The sequence below is a fragment of the Phyllopteryx taeniolatus genome, chromosome 15, assembly GCF_024500385.1.
Source record: "Phyllopteryx taeniolatus isolate TA_2022b chromosome 15, UOR_Ptae_1.2, whole genome shotgun sequence".
Lineage (NCBI taxonomy): Eukaryota > Metazoa > Chordata > Actinopteri > Syngnathiformes > Syngnathidae > Phyllopteryx > Phyllopteryx taeniolatus.
The window spans coordinates 1375274-1402718 of record NC_084516.1 but is presented as its reverse complement, the minus strand read 5'-3'; the positions used below and the strand labels follow the sequence as shown (position 1 = coordinate 1402718).

Genomic DNA, 27445 nt, shown 5'->3' with positions numbered 1-27445 from the left:
TTCCACCGAGGGAGAAATTTCATATTCTTCCAAAAATGGCCAGCAAACAAACTGGAAGGGCTGCAAAACCAAATGATGTGTTGTCACCAAATTGTGTGTGTGTGTGTGTGTGTGTGTATAGAGGGCGTGGAGTTGCCTCCCCCAAGGCCTGCGATCTTCCCTCCAGCGTGCATCATTGCTTCCCAGGCTGGAAGTTTCAGTGGCAACATGAGTGGACGCGTTGCAGATTTGAGCGCCAAACAAGCTGATTCGTTAACGCAGGTCAAACTTTTTCAACATTTTTGCCAAACGAATTCAAACTGATGATGTGTTCCGCTTTACTACTACCATATTTTTGTTTGTATTTTTCCAGCATCCCACAAGCCTTTTCCTTCATTTTAACGCTAAAATAAAAACACAATTTGAATTGTCTTCAACGAAACAAACACCAAAGTGCTTGTTGTATTCATTACTTGTTGTTTATACTGTTGTGTTACTGAAATACTGGCTTTATTGTTGCTTATCGCTTATTTGTTTATTCCCACTATCCTCGTATTTGTTGTTTGTATTTTCCTCAGCTAGTTTTTGCATTTTATTGTTACTTTCCTTGACGGTTTTGTTGAGTTTTTACGTTGCTCCACTGTATGTTGTTACTTTCCTCAATAAATGTTGTTGTTCATTCTTACTTTCCTTGTTCTTTTGTTTGTTTATTGTCACTTTCCACAACTATTTGTTGTTTGGTTATTTTCCCTCGACTGTGCTGTTAATAGTTCCTTTCTTCGACTATTTGTTGTTGTTTATATTATGTATTTTTTAGCGTTGCTGTAATAAAATATGTATCGTTGTTTTCTTCCAACTATTTGGTGTTTTTGTTGTTGCTTGTGTCGACTGTTTGTTTTATTTGTGACATTGCTCAGATTTCCCATGTGTCGTTGCAATGTTTTGTTTTGTTTGTTTATTGTTAGTTTCCCTTAATTATTTGTCGTTAGTTTTTTGTTACTGTCCTCAAGTAACCGTTTTAGATTTGTTGACGTTGTATTGGATGTGATTGCAGTTTCGGGACAGAATCGCAGACGTCCTTCCCGAACTTCCGGCCCAACACGACCACTACCTGCTACGCTGGCTCCGAGGTCACTTACACACACACACACACACACACTCGGACACACACACGGACTTTTGAGTGGAGATAAGATAAGAAGGGTATGGATTAAAGATCAGAGAGACAATCAAGCCTTTTTTGATTCAGCTTCATCACCACTTTCACATCCACCTGAAAAGCAAGCCAACACATCAAGTGTGTGGATTTATTTTTATTTTTTTTGTATTATTATATTATTATTTATTGAAAACCGATCACGAAAGCTTCAAACATGCCGACATTCCCTACTTTTTGTTTGTCTCCGGAGAACTTTGCGCTAACTCGATGTTTTCCGTGGCAGAAGTTGGTTTTACTTATCGCGCTTGAGGTCCCCCCTGGAGAGCAAATAGGGAGCGCAAATAAAGGTACACAAGATTAAAGTGTCATCAAGTTCTTTTGCCTCACTTGCCATCACGTCCAGCCAGTCAATTATTATTATTATTTCAATATTTCCACAAAATGGAGAACAAAAGTCCACGTGGGTCAAGCAAAGTGTGTGTGTGTGTGTGAGTGTGTGTGTGTGTGTGTGTTTCCTGGGTGAACTGAAACCGTCAACTGGTTTGAGCCCAGCAGTAGGAGGGTTTGTTTTTTTAGGGGGGTTGATCCCAATACGTAGTAGCCATTGTGTGTCTTGCACAAGTTTCACTGGAAATTTACTTTCCTGAAAATTTTTCTTTCATTTATTAGTACTTTGAGTAATTATTTCATATATTTGAAATATTTCTCGTTTTTTTTTATTACTTTCCTTTATTATTAGTTCTATTGTTTCTCTTTGTCTTTATTTCCTCAGCTATTTCTTCTATTGTTACCTTAATCAATTATTTCTTTATTATTTTCCCTGATTGTTTTTTTTAACTTATTACTTCTGCAAATATTAATTTTTATTTATTACATTATTTATTCAATATTTTTGTTTTATTAACTGTTACTTTCCTCAGTTATTTATTTATATTTATTGTTCCTTTTTGCTGTTACTATTTACAACGATTATGTATTTCTTTATTTATTTCACTTTTTCAAGTCGAGCAGCCCCCCCGCTGTTCTGAGACTTGGGGCTCAACCCCGACCCCAAACATCTGTGAATAATTGGCTCTCCCTTATAATTGCCATGGGAAAAGTTTTTGAAAAAAACAAATAAGCAAGGGGGTCGGGTAAATAAAAAACACGAAAAGCAGGGTATTGGCTCCACCTCCAAAAAATGCTAATAAGCAACGGTTTTCGCAAAAAAAAAAAAAAAAAAACAGGATAGGGGAAAAACTATGTGAGGGGTATTTACTTTCCTCCACTATATATTTTTGTGACTTTCGTGAATTTCAGTTTTAACCATTGTTACCCTCCTCATTTCATTTATTATTCCTTTTTTTTTTTTTTTTTTTTTTTTTTACCATTTATACTTCTAGCTAATGTTACTTTTTCACCAACTTATTAGTGTTAACTGTGAACTTTTTGTTCAATTTGTAATTTATTTTTCTTCTTTTTTCCAGCCAGAAGTTTCAATGTTGCCAAAGCTGAAGTGATGATCAGGAAGGTAAATAGTTTTTTTCTTTTGAATGTTAAAATACATTTTGCCTCCTGTACAATGTTTTTGGTGAGCGTGTCTGCTGTGTGTGTATATTTATTCATGTTGTGCTTATATTTACGTATTTGTCGTTGGTTCCTCTCTATGGCGAGTCCTGTTTTCCTGGACCTTAATGCTGTAAATCAATTGGATTGATGGAATGTTTTTATTTCTGAATGTGTGTTTATGTGTGATCAATGTATGAACGTGTGTTTGCGTGTGCAGCACGCGGACTTCAGGAGGACCATGAAGGTGGACAGCATCATTTCAGACTGGACGCCTCCCGAGGTTTGCGACGTCGCCGTCTTTTTTGTTTTTTTTGTTTTTGCGACGCGTCCGCCGTCAGCAGTGCGTTGTCGGCGCGTCCAGGTGATCGCGCGCTACGTGTCGGGGGGCATGTGCGGCCACGACAAGGAGGGGAGCCCCATCTGGTACGACGTGGTGGGCCCGCTGGACCCCAAAGGGCTCCTGATGTCGGCCAGCAAGCAGGACTTCGTGAGGACCAAGATCAGGAACATGGAGATGCTGCAGCGTGAATGTCAAAAGCAGTCCCGCAAGGTCGGCTTCGCGTGTCCTTTCCTCCTGTCCTCTTGTCGCGCTTCCTATCTTTCCTCGTTCCCTGCGTCGTGTCCTCACTCCTTTCCTCTCTCATTCTTTCCTCCGCACGTCCTCTCCTTTCGTGTGCCCTTCTTTCCTCATCTCCTCTCATCATGCCTCCTTACCCATTTCCTTGTATGTGTCCTTCCTTCCTTGTGTCCTCTTTGTGAGCTTCCTTTTTCCTGTCTTGTTTCCTGACTCCTTCCCTACGTCCTACTTTCTTCCCATGCTTACTATTCTCCTCTCGTCTCTGTGCTTCCTCAACCCTCGTTCCTTACTTTTTTGTATTCCCTTGCATCCTTGTTTCCTCCTGTCCTCTTCTTCCTGTCCTTTCCTCCTTTCTCAGCCATTGTTCCCTCACTTTTTGTCCTTTTTTGCTCATCTACTTTTATCATGCTTCCTTAACTACTCTCTTTTTTGTTTCCTTCCTTCCTTCCTTCCTTCCTTGTGTCCTTTTGTTGAGCTTCCTGTTTCCACTCTCCTTTCCTTAGTGCTCCTTCTCTTCCTGACCTCTTCTCATGCTTCTTTCTTGTCCTTCCTTCCTCAGCCCTCATTTCCTCCCTCGCATCCTTGTCCCCTCCTATCCTCTTGTCATGGTTCCTATTCATCTCTCATTTCCTCTCATGTGTCCTTCTTTCTTCTCCTCGTCTCTTAGTCCCTTTTTGTGGTTTCCTCCCCTCTCTTGAATCCTTGTCTCCTCTACTCTGGTTTCCTTCCGCCTCCCTTTTTTGGTGTGTCCTTTCTCGTCCTCCCTTGTCTCCTCCTGTCCTTTTGTCATGCTTCGTAGTGATCTTTGTTTTCGTCTGGCGTGTCCTTCCTCCCTAAGCCCTCATTTCCAATACCTTTTTGTTTGTCCTTTCTCCTCCTCCCTCGCATCCCTCTTTCCTCCTGTCCTTCATTCTTTCGTCCCTTTGTTTGGTGTCACTCCAATCTCCTCACGGGTTTCCTCCCTCTCTTGACTCCTTGTCTTCGAGTCACATTTCCTCCCCTTTTGTTTCCTATCACGTCCTTTGTCATCCTTCCTCGTCTCCTCCAGGCCTCTTCTCGCGCTTCTTCTTTGTCCTATTCCTCCTTTCCTCCTCCCCTTGTATCCTTGCTCCCTCCTTCCTCATCGTGTATTTGCGGCGCTCGCAGTTGGGCGTGAACGTGGAGTCCGTCACGCTGATCTACGACTGCGAGGGTTTGGGCTTCAAGCACATGTGGAAGCCCGCCATCGAGATGTACGGGGAGGTCAGTCCCCCGCCGCCGTGTCGGCCCTCTTGTTTTAGCGCCGTCTCGTTTCACCGTGTGCCGCCGTTTCGCCCCTGCAGATCCTCACCATGTTTGAGGACAACTATCCGGAGGGGCTCAAGAGGGTCTTCCTCATCAAAGGTAGCTCGTTAGCATTGTGGCTGGCACTTTGTTGAATTTCCTCACCGTCATCCTCTTCGTGCATTTCTTCACGGCCGCCACCGCAGCTCCCAAAGTGTTCCCGGTGGCCTACAACCTGATTAAGAACTTCCTGTGTGAGGAGACGCGACGCAAGCTGGTCGTTCTCGGAAGTAAGGCGACGGTTCCCGCGCATTTTCTCCCGCGCTTGTTTTCGTTCGGTTGGCGGATGCGCTGGCGCTTTCCCGGTCGGCGTTCATCAAAAGGAAACGCTGACGAATATTTGAAGAGTAGAGCACGAATAAGGAAACTTTTTTGTCATTTTTTTTGTATTAGGCTTTGGGCACAAGTACAGGTGCAATAATTCATTAACTAATCGATTATCAATTTAATTGACAACTATTTTGATAATTGATGAATCCTTTAGAGACCTTGTTGAACTTCAAATTGTTCAACAGTGAATATTGTCCGATTTCTGTCGTGTTCCACGAAAGCAAAGTGATTATCTTTTGTGTTGACTAAATAAGACATTTGCAAACATCTGCTTTTACTGTGCAAAACAACGATCATCATTTTTGCCGATTTAGCAAACCAGCAACTCAGTCATCATCAATTTATGTCACTTTGAAATAATATCCTGTTTTTAAATTAAGGGATGGACATTTAAAATGCTTTTTTAACTGATTCATCAGTTAATACCCAAAAATAATCAACGCAATCAATTATTGAAATAATCGTTAGCTGCAACACAAAGTCCGCCTAGCAACAAGTGACGGTTGACGCGTTGCGGTTGTTCGCGCCCGTGTGAGCAGGCAACTGGCAGGAAGTTCTTCGAACACACGTGGACGCCGAGCAGCTTCCGGCGACGTACGGTGGAACCCGGACCGACCCGGACGGGGACCCTCAATGCAGAACCATGGTGAGCGTGCGTGACGGCGACAACGATGATGATGACGATAATGACCATGATGATCTGCAGATCAACTACGGCGGCACGGTGCCGCGTTCGTACTACATCCAAAACTCGATCAAGGTCCAGTACGACACCATCGTTACCGTCAGCCGCGGCGCCACCTTGCAGTTAGAGTACGACGTCAGCGACGCCTGCAGCCTGCTGAGGTGCGTGACCTCAGCCCGTCAGCTCCACTAAGGCCAAAGCCGTGGCTGGTATAAAAGTAGCGCTTTGCTCCCATCTTGTGGCATCTACAGGCAATTTTAACTTAACTTTAATTTTTGGGAGTGTGAGAATTTTGCTATTTGGGACTGGGCTCATTCCCTAACACTGTAGTTCTTTGGCACCAAGATGCCACAAGATGGCGACAAATAACTACTTTTATATTAGGCAGGCCTGAGCACAAAAACTGAATAGTTTTTGAGTGAATTAGGAAAGATCGGTTAAAAAAAAAGATCCGAAAACGCTTTACAATTAAAACAACTGCTGTACGACCGTTGCGGCGCCCCCTTCAGGTGGCAGTTCGCCAGCGACGGCGCTGACATTGGGTTCGGCGTGTACCGACGCCCGCCGCTGGGCGGCGGGCAGAAGACGGCGGCCATGTTGCAGGTTGTTCCAACGCAACGCTACAACGCGCACCTGGTGCCCGAGGACAACGTGATCACCTGCCCCGAAGCCGGCATGTGTGAGTGCAACACACACACACGCAGAGTCACATGATCAAGAACGCACTTTTGTTATTCACACTTTGGACTTGAGAAAACATTATTTTTCAGGACACGCACAGCAGCTTTGGACTAAAAACGCACGCACACAAATACAACACACAAAAGCACAAGTAAATACAATAGATTCGTTTCCAGCAAATACAATAAAACTAAGGAAAATATCAGAACACTATAAAATTACATAAAATGAAATAAAATTCAAGAAAATACTATAAAATGCAGCAAAATAAACTACATGGAAATACCATGAGGTAATTGGAAATACAATAAAATGGCCGAAAATACATCAAAGTAAAATACAAACAAAAACACTATAAATTCAAAAAACTACAAGAGTATACAATAAAGTAAAATTCCAGAAAATACAATAACATCAAAGGAAATACCTGAATACAATAACATGATAGAAATACAATAATATTAAATGCAATAACATACAGAAAACTACACTTAAATACAATTAAAAAAAATATGATAAAATCAAACACTCTCCAATAAAATACAAAACAATCATTACAAAAGAAAATGCAGGAAAGTACCAGAAAATATAAAAAAATAAAATAAACAATAACTAAAAATACAAGGAAATAAAAGTAAATGCATCACAATACCATAATATACCAGGAAATAATACACAATACAATAAAATACAAGGAAATAAATATAAATAAATAAATACACTTAAATACCAGTATATACAAGGAAATATAATACCGATCAAATATAAAATATAAAAAACAAAAACTACAATAGAATACTGGAAAATACAGTAAAACTAAAATAGAAGTGAATAAAAGAAAATACAAAAAAGTAAAGACAAGAAATTATCATTTTAAAAAAGTACAATCAAATTAATAAAATACAAGGAAATACAATACAATAGAAAATATAATAAAATACCAGGAAATAAAGTAAAAGAAAATACAATGAAAATATCTGACCTCAATAAATTAATACAAGTATTTTTAGCTTGGCTTTGTGTCTCTGTATTGTCATACCGCATTCACTGACCCGCTCGTGGCGGACGGCCGCGTTTCGGCGCAGACGTGTTGTGTTTTGACAACAGCTACAGCATCCTGCGGTCCAAGCGCGTCAGCTACACGGTGGAGGTGCTTCCTCCGTCGCCGTGACGACGGTGCCGCCCGCCAGAGGTTCCCGACCGGACCGGACGGCCGCGCCACGTTTGGACACCAAGCCTCTGCTCGCCAACGATCATCATGCCACGGGGAATGCACTTTATTAGGTACACACCTCACAAGTGTGCATAATTGGAGCTCAATAGATGGGGTACCTAATGAAAAGACCGCCGAGTGTATGTCAGGTTATGAAAATCACGTCGACACAACAAAATTGTTTTCTTTTATGCAGCAATTTTCTATTAATTCTACATATTTATTTCCTCTCTTAATTGTGTCAAACGGAAATTAGATCACAATAACATAATGTCAAAAATAATGGGAGCATAAACAATAACTGTATAGTCTTGCTTTTGGCAGCAGTGACACCTTCATTTGAAAAGGATAGATACATCAACACACAGATAGACGGATAGATGCTAGGCTATATTTATATACATGTTCATATAATTGCAAATTTCCCGATTGTGGGACTAATAAAGTTTGTCTTAGTCATTAGAAGGTAGTTGTAATAATGGAAATGAACTCTAGAGGGCGCTGTCGGCGAGGCTAACGTGCACTACACTATTACGTAAGAGCTGAGCTTCACTTGGGTGGAACGTAAACATGGCAAGTAAGTATGACGTAGTAAGTTAACAAATGTCATTCGTGTGAACATAATTCACACATCAAACATCATCCCTTATGTAACAGCCGTCGCGGCTCAGAGAAGGGTGTTGTTTACTCGCGGAATGTCACAATTAAATCGGACGACTAGCCGGAAGTGTACGTCATCGAGGAGCCGCCAGAGGACACGCAACATGGACACCCTTCTATCCCACAATGCACTGCGCGGAAAAGGCGGCAAAAGGCGGCGAATGCCGGCTAGCAAGTTAAGGGTTGACTTCATGTCTTATTTTCGAACCTCATTTAGTTTGCGCGGTGACGATTGTTTAGTCTTCTGTGGAACGAGTAACACTTTTAAGGAATACTCATCGCACTGCCACAGATAGCGGAAGCTAACCAGCTTGGATAGCTCATAGACGTTAACTACCTCACACAAACAGCATGTCCAAAGTCCAACTAGCCTGTGTATAAAATTGATTTACGCAAGGCCAGCCTGATCAGACAGAATTTTTCAAGTCGAGTCCAGTGAAGTGAGTATCATTTCCCTCTGATAAATGTCGTCATTGGCTCAATATTTTAGGTGTAACCTTTTTGTTAAATCTGTTTCAAACTTTCACCCCTTTATTATTATTTATATTCTCAAAAGGTGGTTTGTGGCATTGGCACGCTTGCTAAATGCAGAAACAGGCAGCATATAATTAATTAGAATTAATTCCAAAGTTCCATGAGAACATTTGCCACTCAAAACATGCATAGGAAAAAAACTGAAGCGCAGAGAAAGACCTAGCTGTCCATTGTTTTGAGAGAATTCCGCAAAGATGGCGGCCACTCGTCACGCTGACGTGTTCCACGTGGTCAGTGGTGACGTACAGCGAGACACGCCATCGCCTATTCAAATTGTAGCTCGTTGAGCGACCGCTTCCGACAACCGAGCTAACTATTCCATGCACATTGATAGCTAGATGTAATTTGTTCATCCCGTGAGAGAAAACAAGATGAACACCAGCACTCATTTTTATGTTTCGTTGGCAGTTGGATCGATTATGACTGCAAACTATACTGCCAAAATGTGTGTTTTAAGTTACAAAACAGTTCATTTACCCATTGACCTACTCAGTCAGATTCTACACTGTGTATGTTGATGTGAAGAATAAAACTTTGTGACATCATCTGACCTGTGTAGTTTATTCTATTGGTTGTCTTCCACATGTCCAGAAAAATTATAAACAGGAAGTCTCTCTTTACGTTTGAACACCAAAAGACTGTGGGACTACCGACATCACTTAAAAGCCAGTTTGGATAATTTGAAATATTTGGAATACAGTATGCAGTAACTGAGATTTAAACATCTATCATTACCAGACAACTTGCTATAGTTATATCTTGCTGAAGTATTTTCTGTTTTGAATAGTAGTGGATAAATATGTAATTTAAAGGGGAAATCCAATTCCTGATCTAATCAACTACAGCCGTATCTAAAGTGTAAAAAGTCTGTGACATCACGCAGCCTGTAAAGTGCACGCCACTCATATAGTACACTTGACCATAGATATATATAGACTTATATTGGGTAAAGGATCTATACCGGTTGGCCAGACAGAGGGCTAGAGATGGGAAGCATGTGCAGCAGGTTAGGGTGATTAAGGATAGAGATGGAAATGTGTTGACTGGTGACAGTCGTGTGCTGGACAGATGGAAAGAACAATTTGAGGAGTTGATGAATGAGGAAAATGAGAGAGAAGGAAGAGTAGAAGAGGCAAGTGTGGTGGACCAGGAAGTTGCCATGATTAGTAAGGGGGAAGTGAGAAAGGCATTAAAGAGGATTAAAATGGAAAGGCAATTGGTCCTGATGACATTCCTGTGGAGGTATGGAAGCGTCTCGGAGAGGCGACTGGAATTTTTGACCAGCTTGTTCAATAGAATTCTAGTTTAGAAGACAGTGGTGAGGCCAGCCATGATGGACGTATCAGAGACAGTGGCACTGAAGAGACGACAGGAAGGAGAGCACATGAAGAGGTTGAGGTTCGCTCTCGGAGTGACCGGGTTGGATCAAATCAGAAATGAGCTCATCAGAGGGACGGCCGAGGTTCGATGTTTTGGAGACAAAGTTAGAGAGAGCAGACTTGGATGGTTTGGACACGTCCAGAGGAGAGAGAGTAAGTATATTGGTAGAGAAGGTTGATGGATGTCGGGAGGGAAGACATGAGGGCAGTTGGTGTTCGAGAGGAGGATGCAGGAGATAAGCTGACATGGAAAAGGATGATGCGCTGTGCGACCCCTAAAGGGATAAAGCCCAAAGGAAAAGAAGAAGGTACATATGTTTATAGTTCTATGTAAATGTGTACGTATATACAGTATATCGACCTGTTTACGTCTATGTGTTGATGTCTGTATACCAACCGTATGTCTGTGTGTATAGCAATGTATGTCTACGCAGGAGGGCACGCTGCTCGTGGTGATCAGCTGGGGGTGTGGGGGGGGGGGGCGTTGGGGGCGTGGCCTGTGCGACTTTTGTAAATGACGTCACCGCCGTCGAGCGAGCGACGAGTCAAACAAACATGGCGAGAGAATGGAGCGGCCGGCAGGGTTACATCGTCACTGTCCTCCTCTTCTTGTGCAGCGCGGACGGAGCCCGCTCGGAGGCGACGGGCGGCGGCGGCGGCGGCGGCGGCACTCAGGTGCTCGGCATGCGGCTGGAGACGAGCGACAAGCCGGCCAGCACCGGTGACGACGGCGTTCTGCAGGTGACCGAGGACAGCTCCGTGCAGCTCCGCTTCTACGGGCTCAGGCTGCACCCTGGAGCCTGGAGGCTCATCCGCTTCACGGAGCTGTCCGGCCGCGGGGAGGGGGACTCGGGGGCCGGGGCAACCTGCTCGGACTTCACCAAGGACATCGAGGTCGGGACCGGCATGAACGTGAGCGGCCGGGGCACGTCGGGGCTGCTGCGCGTGCACGCCAAGCCGCTGCGCAAGAGCCAGCCGAGCAGCGAGTACGTGCTGTGCACGCGCATCGACGAGCCGGCGGACGGTGGCGGCGACGAGCGCGCCGGACGCTGGCAGCCGCTGGGCGACGGCGACGGGCGCCTGCTGGTTGTGGAGGAGAAGAAGTCGCTGCTGCCGCTGTGGCTGCAGGTCGGTGACCACACGCCATCACGAATGTCGAAAAGTGCTTCGGTTGCCATGACAACCGGGAGTGCGAGCTTGCCGTCCTTTGGCCAACATTCTTTATGAACAAATTGTGGCGTTATCGAAGTATAAATACGTTGTGACTGACTACATGCACTGAAGTACATTCTATTCACAGGGCCCGATTCACGAAAAATACAAATAACTGACGAATACAACAACAAATAAGTGGTAAAATACCGCCAGTAGGCAGATTCCGCAAAAATACGGGTAGGTTCCCACCCCAAAAATAAAGTTAAAATAAATATAAATCTGCGACTGGGTGAATCTGGGGGCTTCCACTGGATCTGACAAACAAATTCACGGAATTTTGTTACGCTTACGATCGTCATCGTAATGTACGCGTGCGCAATAGTCGCGTCCAGCCAATCACCTGCAATAGTAACAAATGACCACTAGAGGGACCTGAAGAAAATTAGCGCCGATGTAACAGTAATTTGCAACTAGGGATGTCCCATCTTTTTCTGTTCAAGTACGATAACGATATTGTAATCTTGAATTTTGGCTGATATCGGCCCGTTCCGATATCAGCAATAATCATACATTATTGACTTGTTCGTTGTATGGAATGTTTGAAAAGGCTTGATCAAGCGATATTACGCAAACCGAAAACAATAATCAGCAACAGCTGGTGTGAGAAAAACTGAATCGTATATTATTAACTAATGGGTTACATAAAGTAACTAAAAATAAGAACGGACTACAATTGAATAAAATAACTCAACAATATATTAGAAAATACGGAAAAATGACTTCAACAAAACCAATTAAAAATAGGTATTTAAATTGCAACGTAACCACTACTTAACTTAAGCATAAGCATCTTCTACTCTTGAATGGATTAAATAAAAGAATAAATTGGGAAACCATGAAAAATAAGATCAATAAATAATAAGCACAAATTATACTTTAAATGTGTAAAACACCAATGGAAGTTCAGGTTTTTTTGCCACGATATGGTGGGAACAGCATTTGCTTTCTGCACAATTACACACCTGCATTTACTGCATCTCTCTTTAGAATGTGACAAACGAACGCATGTCGCAACAGATCACACCTGGGTGAGGGGGGAGAGCCACAGCATTATTGACGCGACAAACTTCAGGTGTACACACAAATGAGTTTTGCTGAAAATAATGCACTCAAATAAAGAAATAGTAATGTGTATGTTGAAACAGGTGCAAAATAACAGATTAAAAACGAATAGTGTTGGGAATGTGCTAATGACTATAGTATAACTAGTTATGAAAAGAAATGATTTGAGCTTCATGTCTGGGTGGACTATTGCTCAATATACTACAGTGCATTTACTGTAAATACAGGTAGACTTCATTCAACGGACTCCGTATACGTTTGTGGTCGACTGAATGTAGATTTTCTAGCGACGGGAAAGAGAGAAACGTGTGCTAGTTTTCACGTTACGTGTATGTTATCCTGCCTTTTTTTTTTTTTTTTTTTTTTTTTGACATCACAATATATATCGCAGGTTGAAAGAAAATCGGAGGTTCATTTTTTTCCAATATCGTGCAGTCCTCCTGAGTAGTGACGAAAAGTACAAAATTGTCAGAAAAATAAATACTCAAAGTCCAGATACCTTGAAAGATTCACTTGTATTTGTAGTTTGTTAATTCGCACTACTGTTTGTACTTCTATTTAAATGAAGTCAAGTTTATTTATTAAGGGTCCTGAAAGTGGGCTGGGGAGGGGGAAGCAGCAGTAAAACAGGCCAAAATCCAGATGCCGGAGGGTGGGCCTGGGCAAGAATACGAGTCGCATACTCGGCGAGTGACTACTTTTTCCGCGTGTGTCGGCAGGTGATCCTGATCTTGGGCCTGCTGGTGCTGTCGGGCATGTTCAGCGGGCTCAACCTGGGCCTGATGGCCCTGGACCCCATGGAGCTGCGCATCGTGCAGAGCTGCGGCACGGACAAGGAGAAGAAGTACGCGCGCAAGATAGAGCCCATCCGCAGCAAGGGCAACTACCTGCTGTGCTCGCTGCTCCTGGGCAACGTCCTGGTCAACACCACACTCACCATCCTCCTGGACGACCTGACCGGCTCGGGCCCGGGCGCCGTGGCGGCCTCCACCGTGGGCATCGTCATCTTCGGCGAGATCGCGCCGCAGGCGCTCTGCTCGCGCCACGGGCTGGCCGTGGGCGCCGACACCATCGCGCTCACCAAGTTCTTCATGCTGCTCACCTTCCCGCTCAGCTTCCCCGTCAGCAAGCTGCTGGACGTGCTGCTGGGCCAGGAGATCGGCACCGTGTACAACCGCGAGAAGCTGGTGGGGATGCTCAAGGTCACCGAGCCCTACAACGACCTGGTCAAGGAGGAGCTCAACATGATCCAGGGGGCGCTGGAGCTGCGCACCAAGACGGTGGAGGACGTCATGACGCCGCTGGCCGACTGCTTCATGATCCAGGCCGGTGGCCGCGCTGCTAAAGTCGCTTGAAATCATGTCGCCGTTTTATGATGATGTCATTGCGAAATGTGTGTTAATATTGATGCTTGCACTAGTAAGACAATCCGGCGCACTGGTAGAACCACTGTCTTACTAGTCACCTTTTCTCCATTCCTACTGCCACTATAGGGACTAGTAGCCTCATGGACCCTACTAACAGCACCAAAATGCCCACTAATAGTTTTGCCTCACTAGTAATGTAGTTGTTTAACTAGTATGCCAATGTTTTCCTACTAGTGTGCACAAATAATATACAGTAGTGGAAAAAGTTTTACGAGTAAGACAAAGTCATTCTACATGTGCACTAAATTGTCAATGCTAAATGCTAAAAGTAGTACCAGTTAAGGTACTACTACACTCTTTGTCTTCAGTAGTAGAACAACTTTGGCGTACTAGTAAGACACCTGCATTTTACTATTGAGGCAAAACTACACTAGTGGACAACTGCGTGATACAAGGACTACTAGGGGAATTAAACAATCCTAGTTAACCTCTAGCTCTTCACTAGCAGTACTAGTAGTGCAGTTTTGCCTTACTCATAACATGTTGTTACTAGTGTTTATAAATGTCATACAGTAGTGGAAATACGGTCTAGGTTACACACAACCTTCAGAGTATTTTAGCTGTAGTTAACTTTTTATGCGACTTTTTAAATCGTGGGCCGAGATGGTTCACAAAAAGTCAAGTCGCCGCGTTCGGATTCGTTCCCTCATTCGCGACTCCCGAATCGATAAGACGACATTTTAAAAGTTGTTAAATTTGTTGCTAAATCTTGCAACCAAAGTTCTAATTTGTCACGGCCGACGCAGGCGGACGCCGTGCTGGACTTCGACACCATGTCGGAGATCATGGAGAGCGGCTATACGCGCATCCCCGTCTTCGACGACGAGCGCTGCAACATCGTGGACATCCTGTACGTCAAGGACCTGGCCTTCGTCGACCCCGACGACTGCACCACGCTCAAGACCATCACCAAGTTCTACAACCACCCCGTGCACTTCGTCTTCCACGACACCAAGCTGGACACCATGCTGGAGGAGTTCAAGAAAGGTCAGAAAGGTCGCCAGAAGGCGTGCGTGCACGTAAGAGTGCCTGTGTGCGTGCGAGAGAGAGTGTGTGTTTGTGTGTGCGCTTAAGTGTGTTTTTGCCTATGTGTGTGTGTGTGTTAGTGTGTGTTGACCCCAGCTTGACATCCACACAGGAAATTGTGCGTGTATATGCGTGTTCGTGTGTGTGCGCGTGTGTCGACCCCAGTTTGACCTCCACGCAGGAAGTTGTGTGTGTTTGTGTCGCGAACGTCGTACCTTCGTCACTTCCCGACAAGGTCGGTCCCGCGGCCGGTCGGTCCGCTCCTCACGCCCCCGTGTGGTCGGCAGGCAAATCGCACCTGGCCATCGTGCAGAAGGTCAACGACGAGGGCGAGGGCGACCCCTTCTACCAGGTGCTGGGATTGGTCACCCTGGAGGACGTCATCGAGGAGATCATCAAGTCGGAGATCCTGGACGAGTCTGACCTTTACAGTGAGTCGCCCGAAAGCGGCGGCCCGCGAGCTATACGATTTCCCGTTCCATGACGGGCGTTTGTGTCCACGCAGCCGACAACCGCACCAAGAAGCGAGTGGACGCCGCCAAGAGCAAACGAGACTTCTCGGCGTTCAGACCCGACAGCGACGCCAAGGCCAAGATCTCACCGCAGCTCACGCTGGCTGCCCATCGCTTCCTGGCAACAGGTGAGCGCGCTTCCCGTTTGGCGGGATCCGATTGCGCCCTCTGCTGACTGCTGGCTGCATTGTTTCAGGACATAGGGACTACACGACATAACTTTGTTAACATACTTTAAATTTACATTTTGGCTTCTACAGCAGCCCGTTTCGGCAGCAAACTTTATGCCTTAATTGCGCCCTCTGCTGGTTGCTAGCTACATTGTTTTGGCACATAGTGACCCACCACTTAACTTTGTTAACATACTTTGCTCTCTTCCTCTTTGGGGTCCTCCAGCAGCCCGTCTAGGCGGCCAACGTTTTTTTTTGTTTTTTTTTAAATGGCTGTACAATTCACAAGATGTTTTTCTGTTGCGCCTCCTAGAGGTGAGCCTGTTCGGTACCTTCCACGTGACCGAGAAGGTCCTGCTGAGGATCTTGAGGCATCCCGACGTCGTGCAGGAGCTCAAGTTCGACGACGACGACAAGCGCGCACCGCAGCACTTCCTGTATCAGCGCGGCAAGCCCGTCGACTACTTTGTGCTCATCCTGCAGGTACGTAAAATCATTACACTAACATGTTTTTCAGGAGTTCATTTGTTTTTTGTTAGCTCCAGCGAGAGTTAACATTGAAAGCTAACGTTGGATTATAAGTTTGGTAGTAAACGTTGACGCCAACATTAGTGATTAGAGATAACATTGAAGATAACGTTAGAGGTAAGGTTGGAAGCTAACTTCGGAATATAATATTGGAGGCCTCGTTGGAAGCTGATGTTGATGCTACCGTTGTAAGCTAATATTGGTCTTCATTAACTCTAACGTTAAAGGTGGCCTTGGAAGCTTACATTGGAAACTAACGCTCAAGGTAACAGTGAAGCTAACTTTAGATGTAACAGCTAACCTCAGAATCTAACAAGATTGGAACTAACTTTGGATGGTAACAACAGAAGAGAATGTTGGTTTCCTTAGCTCTAACATTAAAGGTGACATTGGAAGCTAACTTCTGACTCCAACTTGGGATGCTAGCGTGAAAGCTAACATTACAGTTAGCGTTAAAGCTAATTTCAAAACACAGTATCGGAAACCGATGTCAAAGCTAATGGAGCCAACTTTGTCGCTAATGTCAGAAGATTTGGTCTTCCTTAGCACTAATGTAAAAGTGATGTTGAAAGTTAACTTTGGACATTAACGTTAAAGCTAACATTGTCAGCTAACGTTCAAGTGAACTTTAAAGCTAATGTTCTGTTTTCAAATGTAGTGAGTAAAAGTAAAAACTCGTCAGAAAAATAAATACTCAAAGTCCAGCTCCTGTAAAAATCTACTCAAAGTAATTGTAATGTTACTTACTTACTGTACTTCCCACCACAGCTACTCGGTTAGTGGCAAAAGTTGTGCTAAATATCGTGTGAATTTAACTAACTTCAGGAGCTTCTATGTGACGACGTTGACGGTTGTTTGCTTGTTTTGAAGACGGCGACGGAAGGAGGGCATTCGGGTCTACTCGTAGATCCTCTTAGCAAACGAGTGAGGGGGGAGGGGCGGCCGCGAGTACATCACTGTCGTTAACAAGCAGACACCTGATCACAATCAGATTCATCTTTACGAGGTTCTGAGGTGTGCAGAGGTTCACCGATTCAGAGAGACTGCAAAAGTCACAGAAAGGCATACAAGTGGAAGTCAATGGAAATTGTCATGGGTCGAAGTGCACTCGTTGTGACGTTGCGCAAAAAGTACTGAAACATTTGGACGTGCATTCGAAAGTTTACAGGAGGTCAAAATTAAGTTCACCTGCACTTTTGACTCATCCTGAAATTTCATCCAAAAGTTCAACATCACAACGCAGATCGAGGCTGGGGTTGACTTTCAGTAAGGACACACACACCACAGCGTCTGATACAATATTCATACTGTGTGTGTCACCGGACAAAACACACACTGTGTGTGTGTGTGTGTGTGTGTGTGTGTGTGTGTGTGTGCGTGCGTGCGTGCGTGCGTGTGTTTCAGGGTCGAGTGGAGGTGGAGGCGGGAAACGAGAACATGAAGTTTGAGACGGGCCCCTTCTCCTACTACGGTGTCATGGCGCTCAGCACGCCACCGCTGGGTGAGCGCACACGCTCGCACGCACACAGTAACGTGACGCAGTATCTCGATAGAGCGGCGCCTCGAGATACAAGTTTAATTCACTCCATGACCACATAGCTAACTAAAAACACTTTGAAATAAATGGAAATGACAGTGGGACCCTCTACTGGCAAATAGCAAAAGTCCACCGATAATTGACGCCCATTATAATTGCATTGAAAACAAACCCCCCAAAAATTATTTTTTTAAACCCCAAAAAATCTTCAATAAGAGGGGATAAACCAGCAATAAGTTTTTTTGGGGGGTGTCCCCCCGCCCCCCAAAAAAGGATCAAAAAACATTTAAATTGGAAAAGAAATTGGGAAGAAAATCTGCAAATAGATGAATCTACAGGTGCCAAACCATGAGTACGCGGGGGTCCACTGTAATCCGTTCCAGGACCCCCACCCCACACACACAAACACAACAAAAATCTTTGTAATTTGGTTTTTGATAAGGAAAATAGCACTCTATATTGTACCTTATAAAAGCATGTAGTAATAATAGTACTCTTGGCTCCTTTTGGTGTGTGCAACTGGGGGCAGTATAATTCAGATTTATGGCTATATGATAAGAAGACAGTCAACTGCAGTAACATTAGTCATTTTTGCAGAGGATAAGAATTACATGCTTGTCTTTATTGTTATACAGTCTACCTGTGTTGCTGCAGTGTTTGTGTTCACATATTATTATAACGCCGCCACATAGATGCTATCCGTTAGCCTTTGTATTGTATTGCGGTTGTTTTAAATACAAAACTCATACCTCAAAAACTCCACTCCTCATAAAAATCTCCTTTATTTACCCCCAGAATGTGTAGACGTATACACACACACATAGCATCCTCAATTTGGTTAAAACACACATGCATGTTTTCATCTTCTACTTGGTTTAACGGAATTGTTTCTTCTTAGGTGGTTGTTTTTAAGATAGCTGTTGTCTGTGATGATGTAATGCTATCCTGTGTGTGTGTGTGTGTGTGTGTGTGTGTGTGTGTGTGTGTGTGTGTGTGTTGCCGCGCTCATCCAACACAGGAGCGCTCGTCTTAATCCTCCGCTGAAAATAGTCCCGGCAGTTCAAAGGTGCCGACGTGCTTTTTAGAACGCAGGGTTGTGATGAGCTGCTAATCAAGTGTCCAGTGTCAGCTGGAAAAGGCCCAAATAAATCCTGTTTTATCGTTCTCTCTCCCTCCTCCCCCCTTCGTCCTGCTCCCCCCTCCGCCAGCCGTCACCCCCCCTCTGTCCCCGTCGGTGGCGTCCCCCCCTCCGAGGCGCCTCTCTCTTAAGAGGTTTTCCGTGTTCTCTCGCTTCCCAGGTAAACATTGGCACAAAGGGGGGGCATGGTTTGGGATGGGGGGCGCTCATTCTTCACCCTCCTCATCATCATCATCCTTGTCACCTAAGTCTTTGACCAGTTAGCGTTTGACCTCAATGGCGACATTGAAGATCAGTCAAGACGGCTTAATCCAAGCGTGACATCAGCCGTAGTATTTATCTTGTCCACCAGAGGGCATAAGAGAGAAAACAAATAACTATAAACAGAGCAGCAGCTTCTAGCCACAGCATCTGTTTCCATGGTGATAAATCTTCCCCAGTCCAAAGTGAGCTCAACATTCCAGGTTATTCATGGTCTAGGAATGCTAATGCTAAACGCAACGCTCACATCTAAGCGATGGGCTACTCTAAACCATCAAAGACAGACACAGGTGCACATGGACACACAACAAACCGAAAAGCGTGACTCTTCGGTGCTGTTGGAATGTGACTTGAAAGACAGAAACACAGGCGCAATAAGCAACCTTGGTAACACGACTGTAACACCAAAGACACACAAGTCCCTTTACAACATGACGTTAAAACATCAACACCAGACACACCGGCGCAGAAAGACGCACATCTCCCTCCTTAATGTGTCTTTGAACAGCAAAGACAGAAACACAGGCGCATATTGACTACTTTTACCAAGGGACTTGTGCGTCTATACGTGCGCCTGTGTCAGTGTGATTGAAGTATAACATTGGGTTTGTTACAAAACGAGTTGTGCGTCTATGTGCGCCTGTGTCTGTTTCAATGATTGACTAACAAAGGGAGTTTGAGTGTCTTTGACATTTCAAGCCGTTATGAAGTGAGTTGCTTTAATGCGTCTTAAAATGTCAAAGATGAGACACGGGTGCAAATAGACGCAGAACTTCCTTCGCTTCCTTCTTTGCTTTAAACATCCGAGACGAGACACAGGCCTTTCTTTATACCGTGACTTAAAACATCAAAGACAGCGACACGGGTGCAACTTGCTGGCTGGGGCTAAGAACCAGGCGTCCTCTCCCATGCTAAGCTAAGCTAGCCACTTGCTAACTTCAACATATCAAACTATTCCTTCCTTTACGCTCTCCTGCACCACTGCTACCCCCCCACCCGCTAACCTCGCCATCAGGTGTCCCCGCCCTCCATGACATCACTGATGACATCACAGACCTCAGCCAATTGTGCGTACTACTACCGTGACACGACCTCTTCCCGTCCAATCCCAGAGTTCCGTTCTCCGTCCCACGGCGGCAACCTGAACCGCTCGGCGTCCATCGGCGGCAGCGCGGGCGGTCCGGAGAGCAGCTCCGTGGGCGGCAGCAGCAGCCAAATCCCGGGAACGCCCTTCCAGTACATTCCGGACTTCTGCGTACGAGCGCTCAGCGACCTGCAGTTTGTCAAGGTAGAACGCTTAAACGTCAAAGGCAGAGACGCAGACGCTCATAGACACAACCAATATGACTTTAAACATCAAAGGCACATAGTCACATGACTCCTTTATAACGTTGAACATCAAAGACAGACAGGCGCCAACTCTCTTTGCAACACTTTTTAAACTTCAAACACACGCGAGCACATATAGGCAACTCTTCGTAACATGACTAAACAAAGACAGACACGGCCGTGCGCGTGTAAGGGTGCCCGTCATAACATGATTTTAAACATCAAAGACAGATGTAACATGACATTCACCATGAAAGACGCAGGCACAGACACAGGTGCAGATAGAAACAACTCCTTTTGTAACATGAGTTGTTGTTGTCAAAGACGCACAAGCGCACATCAGCACAACTCCATTCGTAACGACGTTAACCATCAAAGACAGCAGGACTTCACACACAAAGACCGAGACGCTGGCGCGCAACTCCCTTTGTAAAGCGACAAAACCGCAAAGACGCATCTGGCCGAGCTCCCTGCGTACCCCGACTCCATTTTTGTGCTCGTCAGATCACACGCGCGCAGTACCAGAACGGCCTGCTGGCATCACGTCTGGACAGCACGCCGCAGTCTCCGGAAGGAAGTCAACAGTGTCTGGACGCGGCGCCACAGCCGCCTCTCGCCACCCTGCCGGGCGGGCGCCCCCTGCCGCCCCTCGAGCATCCGCCGTCCAACGCTCAGCCCGGCCGATCCGCTCCGCCGGCCGCCGGTTCCTCGGCGCGGCGCCCCAGCCAGTCGTCGCTTTCGACCAACCGTGCGGCCCTGGCGCAGACCGCCGCGCCGCGCCAACCGACGCCACCCGCGGACGCCGACGGCGTGCCGGGAGAGACCACCACGCTACTCGGCGAGCAGCACAACTGCGTGGACCTCCGACGGCCAGGACAGCTCCTCATGCACCAGCATGCACATACCGAGAGTACCATTTGACACGCGTCGTTTCCTGTTCCTCGGTGACATCATGGCCGAGAAGGATGCCGAGGATGTGCATGTCACCTTTTAGAAATAATGACTCACTCCCCTTTCACAACGACTTTTCTCCTGACTTTTTCCCAGTGGCGCTCTTCTATTTGAAAGGTATCAACGGGGAATGGGTCGAATTTGACCTGTGAATTTCCTGGCTTCAGAGGTAATAACAGACACACAATGACACACGAGCCCCTTTCACACTGCCCATTTCAGCCCACTTTTTCCTTGCTTGCTGTACTGTGTGAAAGGTAGCGACACAGAAAGTGGGGGTATCAAAGTCAACCAACAAATGTGCCGGCTTTGGAGGGAGTATCAGAGGCGTCACAGAGGGGAATTTTTTAACCCACCAGCTCCTCTAACAATGACCCATGAACCCCTTTCACACTGCCCATCCAGCCTGGCTTTTTCACTTTTTCTTGTGTCGCTGTCCTGTATGAAAGGTGCTGACACGGAACGGGGCTGTCAAGATCGACCCGAAGTCGACCTACAAATTGTCCGGCTTCCAGGTGAATGATAGCCCACTAGCCCCTTTCACGCTGCCCATGTAAGGCCACTTTTCCCCGGCTCGCAGTCCTGTGTGTAAGGTATCGACGCTTAAAGGTACATTTTCCAGATTCCGAGGTGGAACGTCACCCGTGTTAGGAAGAGACCGGACACTGATTTTTGGGCCCTATCCTGCTTCACTGGGTTTTGTGTGAAAGACAAATATGCAAATATTTTCCAGAAACTTTGAGTGTCTTCTTGCTCCAAGTTATGACCAAGACGTAAGAGTTAATTTCATATTTATTGAACATTTATTTATTTATTTATTTTTGACTTTGATGTTTTATATTTTGTGTGTAATTGATGGACAGGCCGCTATCTCGTTAGCATTGTTAGCTCCACCATCACTGTGATCGGTAAAATTGATGTCAGCGCATTTCAACAAAATGTTCGTTTTGGACGTTGGTGAGTCACAAACTAGCTTGAAGCATGTTTGACTTATTTATTTTTTCGATGACAGAGGGTTAATAGGATGACTGATTAGCATTGTGTTTTCCTAGCCTGTAAATGTGAAGCAGCAGCTTGCGTAGTTTAGCATTAGAGTAGAGTCAATTGAATATGTAATATGTACACCATTAGAAGCACTCACAAGTGCGTGCAGTCACTAAAAGGGATTTTATTTATTTTTTTATGCTACGCTAAAGTTAGCAAGCAGGACGCTGTACGAGTGGTTAGCACGTCTGCATCACAGTTCTGAGGTTCAGGGTTCGAATCTATTAGCATGTTCTCCCCACGTGCTTTTGTGGGTTTTTCCTCCCACATTCCAAAACATGTTAGCATGCTAGCTTCAGTGCAGACTCATGTTTGTCTATATTTGCCCTGACCGTGACTGGCGAACAGTTTTTAGGGGTAATACTGCCAGTTTAGGTTCACTGACGATTCTCAGTTGTTGGTGAGGTTAGCATACTAGCCTAAGCGCTAATGCCGGCGGCGGCTTCATGTTTAACCAGTGGAGGCGTCCTTCGAGGCCCCTTCTGTGTATTTATTAACTCTGGAGGTTAACGATTGAGCACGCTAGTTTACTAAGACTAACGGACAAACATTCCATCGCATGCCATACCAACCCTCTTAGCGTCAATGCTAAGCTAATCTGTCATTAGGCAGGTTCATTCACAACCACATAACAGTGGAACCAATTCAAAGTTGTAGCAGCTCTGTTGCTAACGCTGCTAGCACGTTATTTTATTCATGAAACTATATGCTATTGTAAAGGGAAAGATATTTCTTTAAAATGGAAAGAGTATATAAGATAGCACTTTACACTTGTGAGGCCTAAGACGAAGAATATTACAAAGAGGGTTGTTTTGTCCTTCACGTTTGAACTTTCCAGAATGCTACAGTTGTCACTGTGGGAATTCTGAGTGTCCATGCTGTAAATAGCGTCTGGAGCAGTTTTTCCCAACCTTTGTTAAGCCCAGGCACACATTTAAAAAAATAAAATAAAATTTCCGCAAAAAGTGGAGACATGGGTTAAATGTGTACCGTCTGCCATCTAGTGAAAGATCATTTAATATTGCTACCTGTCATTAGACGTTGTTAGCGTAGATAGATGAACAAAGATACATTTGCTGTGGATAATCGTTTATCGGACTGATTGGGTGGAATCGGCACATTGGTTGGGAATCGCTAATCTATGCTTTCTGTGCTGATCTGGAGCATGTAGCATGTTGTACCGGTTTACTGGGAATGTTCTTTCATGACAGTACTTGAACGCCTCACAGCACCACTAAAGCACAATACTCTTCTTCTACCATTTGGGAGCTAAACGTGTTATTTTGGTACTTCTGCTGGCTTCTATTGGGCGGGACCCGGTAAGCACTCGTAGCCTTTTCGCGCGTGTCGGAACGAGACCGCCCGCAGGTTGACCGGGGGTCCGCGTAGCAATTTGTCCTACGGGTTGACTACTGTGACATGAAAAAAAAAAAAAAAAAAAGAAACTTTAGCATCTATTTATTGTTCTTGTATTTAGTTTGCACTGAAAAAAATGGTCTTCCAGGTTATTTATTTTTTGCGTGGAAATACATGGACAGATAATACTGTGTGTGTGTGTATAGAAAAGACATTTACTTATTACTATACAGTGAAGCCCCATTTTTCGTGGGGATACGTTCCAGGTGAAAAGCCGTGATATTTAGAGACCATATAAAGAACTGGTTTAGCCCTCCCACACGCTTTCAACACAGTTAAAACATTATCATTTAAAAACTTTAAAACTTTTATGAAAGCAAATGAAGACTTGCTCACACAGAGGTCAAGCGTGCTCGCTTCAAGCTGTTTTTGTCACTCCCACTTTTAGTTTGCAGAAAAACTGACACATGATACAAAAGGCAATTAAGCATAGTATATTTAAACACCAAAACATAACAAAAGTCTTCAGTCTTAACGCTAACATATAGTGCAAAACACCATTGACAGGCTAATGAAAATTAGCATAATGAACCTTCAAACAATTGCTACTTTACTCACACGGAGCAGCATGACATAGAAAGGAGAGCATACAACAGTACTCGCAGGCATAAACAACAACTACTATTCACGGCGTTAGTTGCGGTTAGTTTAGTTGCTGCCTCGTCGTCGTTTTGCTACGTACGCCGCTTGTCTTCCAGTAGAGCTCAGTGCTGCCCGGCATGTTGTGGCACAACGTGGTTCTGCACTGAAGGCCAGACACTAAATTGGGACTCGCCTGTATACTTAAAACAAACTCTAAAACTAGTCGTTGGAAAATGGACGATATAGGGAGGGTGTGAATGACGATTAGCAATATAGCGGGGCTTCACTGTATGTGTATTGGTCACGATTATGGGATGTTCCATGAGCAATAAAGCACGCACAAGCTTTGACCTCACGCTTCCTGCTCGTCTTCCACGGCAACATTTCAACAACCAAAGTTTTTCTTGGTCCTTCTGTCCTCACGCACGTTGCCACCTATGCTGGGATTGGAGCGGGGGGGGGCACTAGTAGAATGACTGTGTCTGGCTAGTAACGTTTTTTTCCCCACTATGAGTTTCACTTTTGGACAACGAGTACAACCTTAAAGAGGAAGGATAATGCTCAAACAGCTTTAAAGCCGTTTGAGCGTGTAATCCACAAACTTGATACCTAGCTTTAGGTCGATGTGCTAGTACCCACAATGTACTCGCTAGTAAGACAATTCAGAACACTACTAGTATCTTACTAATGTTTTTCCACTACTAGTGCAACTTTTGGCCTACTTGTCCACAATTAAGCCATTACTAGGTAACTACTGTGCTGCACTAGTAACAGTACTATGCCACCTTACTAGGCACTAGTAGCCTTCTAGACCCTACTCGTGGGACCAAATTTCCCACTAGTAACATATGGTTGTCCTACTAGTATGCCAAAATTGTGCTACTAGTGTTCAGAAATCTCTAACTACTGATGTTTTTTTCCACTACTAGTGCAACTTTGGCCCTCTAGTTAATATCGATTAAATGCTCAAGCCGTTTTAGTCCTTGTCGTAGTACACTTTTTGTGCTCACTAGAAGGAACAACTACATGTTCCTAGTGATGGAAAACTGCACTAGTTGATATTGGTGTGCTGCTAGTATTAATAGTGAAGTGCTAGATGTGAATTAGTATCATTCTTATAATGTCACTAGTAGTAATAGCACACAATTGTAGACTGGTGCAGTTTTGTCTCACGTCGTCCTACGAGGATGCCAAAGTTTTCCTACTAGTGAAGACAAAGACCACAAGGACTACTAGTACATAGTGCACCTTAAGCTAAATATTGATGATATTGAACAAATGCTCAAATGACTTTATGGAGCTCCGCTGAAGCGGACAATTCAGCGCACTACTAAAACGACTAGGCGCACTGGTACAATTTTTCCGCAACTGACATTTCTGCACACTAGTAAGACAACTACATGTTACTAGTGGGCATTTTGGTGCTACTAGTAGGATTACTAGTACAGGACAGTAGTTTACGAGTAAGATTTAAATTTGTTGGGCAAAAGCGCATTGAGTAGTGTAAAAACGTTAGGGGTTCCAATATTGGGCCCTGGTGGTTCTACGAGTGTGTTGAATTGTCTTGCTAGTGAAGACAAAAAGCATACTAGTGCACGGACCTGAAGCTCGATAGGAAAATGGAAAAATTGCTCAAACAGTTTCCAAAGGCATCAACATCCTTCCCGTTGCAAAATTGACAAATGCACAATAACAATCCAAGTCGTAAGACGAGTGTATCTTCCGTGCTGGCCGGTGCGCTGACGTTTTGGATGCAAAGGTGACTTTTTGCAGAAACTCATTAACACGTTTGACTTTGCTGGCGAATATTTGGTGTGTCTTCTGCAATGTTTGACGGCCGGGAGCGCGTGCAACGTGTACATGCGCAGTCGTGTTTTGTAAGAGGCGGCAGAAGAATCTGTCAAGGGTTCATGAATAAACCTGACTTGTATTTCTCTACACGACGTGTGTGTGTGTGTGGCTTCATCCGTCCTGGAAAAGGGAAAATATTTTGAATCATACAAACTGCAACACTTGACTTTGTTTAAATGCCTTAAAGCATATGTTTATTGAACAGCTTTTCAGATTTGCAACGTGTTCAAACTTTTTTTTTTTTTTTTTTTTTTTAGACAAAAGACATCTTTGTTTTAAACTTTTAACAAAATGTGCCGTGAACTCCCAGTCGGGACAGCAAGTCTTATCAAAGTTAAATGAAAATGTCAACAAATAAATGGCTCCCTGAAGTTGTATACAGTAAATACAATTTTCCAAAATTTCAATGTAGCTGAAATGTTAATCTTTTATCTTTGTTTTAAGTTATTAAAAGAAAAAATGCAAGGAGGTCAGAGGGTTAGCAGCATCTCTTGGAATGTTAACTACAAATTTAAATAACTAAATTCTTCTCTGAACTTTACCCAGTTTTAAATTGATCTCTTATTGGCGGCTGTTGTTTTTTTTTTTTTTAAAAAGCCCGATACTGATATTGGTCAAAATGCCGAATATCGGTACCACCCTTAATCGTTATATCCCTACAATGTATGGCAGTCCTTTTGATAATTATATCATATTTTCTTGGTAGCATGGTTGAATAAATGTTAAGTCCATTGAAGAAATATAACATTCTCTCCAATGTGTTTGTCTTGCAGACGTAAACAAACCATCCCAGCGCCAAAATGTCCTCCGCACATCGGGCCAACCCGGTGTAACGATTGATTAATCGACAACTGACCAATTATCAAATGAACAACTATTTTATGTTATTAATGATGTAAAGCACATTGAGTTACCTTGCGTAGGAAATGTGCTATATAAATAAATCTGCCATGCTTAGTTGTGTTCTGTCCTCCAGGTGAGCATTTAAAGTTCATTTATGGAACATATTTAAGCTAAATGACGTTGTGCTTATGCGTTCCATGAAGTCAACCATGTGGTGGCCACAAATGGGCGTTATTTTGATGATTTACATTCATATTACTTCATTTTCGGTGTGCGCTCTACGCAAGTACTGTGATGGTGTAGATAAAACGTTATATAAACGCAGTCCATTTAGTAAAATTTCGGTATTCTGCTTAACATGTTTTCGACACGTCGAGTTGTCGTTTGTCCCATGATATGAACGCGGCACGGGCTCTCGCAGACAAAAAAAACCAACCCCAAAACAAAACAACGAACCGTCCCAGCGCCAAAATGTCCTCCGAGCC

The 27445-nt window shown here is 44.4% G+C and overlaps 2 protein-coding genes and 1 long non-coding RNA gene across 10 annotated transcripts; 2 read left to right on the top strand and 1 right to left on the bottom strand.

The window, feature by feature from the left end:
• Positions 1 to 72: 72 nt before the first annotated feature.
• sec14l7 (SEC14-like lipid binding 7) lies at positions 73 to 9239 on the top strand. 2 transcript variants are annotated; one of them, XM_061747214.1, is made up of 12 exons: positions 73 to 261; positions 1034 to 1109; positions 2605 to 2648; positions 2904 to 2966; positions 3048 to 3236; positions 4410 to 4505; positions 4586 to 4646; positions 4733 to 4816; positions 5456 to 5562; positions 5623 to 5762; positions 6111 to 6280; positions 7368 to 9239. In XM_061747214.1, the coding sequence occupies exons 1-12, from the start codon at positions 73 to 75 to the stop codon at positions 7451 to 7453; spliced, it is 1305 nt and encodes a 434-aa protein (XP_061603198.1). In that variant the 3' UTR covers positions 7454 to 9239. The 2 variants fall into 2 exon arrangements, with proteins under 2 accessions (XP_061603198.1, XP_061603199.1); XM_061747215.1 differs by having other exon boundaries at positions 121 to 261; positions 2609 to 2648.
• On the top strand, positions 8455 to 27080 carry LOC133464957 (metal transporter CNNM4-like). Of its 7 annotated transcripts, none has more exons than XM_061747193.1 (11): positions 8455 to 8595; positions 10686 to 11196; positions 13065 to 13670; positions 14519 to 14759; positions 15086 to 15229; positions 15304 to 15438; positions 15794 to 15963; positions 17413 to 17509; positions 18754 to 18843; positions 20057 to 20232; positions 20778 to 26204. In XM_061747193.1, exons 2-11 carry the CDS (start codon positions 10753 to 10755, stop codon positions 21192 to 21194), a joined length of 2520 nt encoding a protein of 839 aa, XP_061603177.1. In that variant the 5' UTR covers positions 8455 to 8595; positions 10686 to 10752; the 3' UTR covers positions 21195 to 26204. The 7 variants fall into 7 exon arrangements, with proteins under 7 accessions (XP_061603177.1, XP_061603178.1, XP_061603175.1 ...); XM_061747194.1 differs by lacking the exon at positions 8455 to 8595 and adding an exon at positions 9361 to 10376; XM_061747191.1 differs by lacking the exon at positions 8455 to 8595 and having other exon boundaries at positions 10624 to 11196.
• Positions 14613 to 17026, bottom strand: LOC133464969 (uncharacterized). Its single transcript, XR_009784514.1, has 4 exons — positions 16756 to 17026; positions 15813 to 15957; positions 15014 to 15168; positions 14613 to 14740 (listed from the first exon to the last, which is right to left on the bottom strand). It is a non-coding gene; the product is annotated as an uncharacterized LOC133464969 (long non-coding RNA).
• Positions 27081 to 27445: the final 365 nt, after the last annotated feature.

What these genes read in the sequence shown, in the direction of transcription:
- sec14l7 (XM_061747214.1), top strand. Translation starts at nt 73, where the DNA reads ATGATGTGTTGTCACCAAATTGTGTGTGTGTGTGTGTGTGTGTGTATA. An exon ending in AAGCTGATTCGTTAACGCAG is followed by an intron (nt 262 to 1,033) that starts GTCAAACTTTTT and finishes ATGTGATTGCAG; the next exon opens with TTTCGGGACAGAATCGCAGA. An exon ending in CTGAAGTGATGATCAGGAAG is followed by an intron (nt 2,649 to 2,903) that starts GTAAATAGTTTT and finishes TTGCGTGTGCAG; the next exon opens with CACGCGGACTTCAGGAGGAC.
- LOC133464957 (XM_061747191.1), top strand. Translation starts at nt 10,624, where the DNA reads ATGGCGAGAGAATGGAGCGGCCGGCAGGGTTACATCGTCACTGTCCTC. An exon ending in TGCTGCCGCTGTGGCTGCAG is followed by an intron (nt 11,197 to 13,064) that starts GTCGGTGACCAC and finishes GTGTGTCGGCAG; the next exon opens with GTGATCCTGATCTTGGGCCT. An exon ending in CGTGTTCTCTCGCTTCCCAG is followed by an intron (nt 18,844 to 20,056) that starts GTAAACATTGGC and finishes GTCCAATCCCAG; the next exon opens with AGTTCCGTTCTCCGTCCCAC.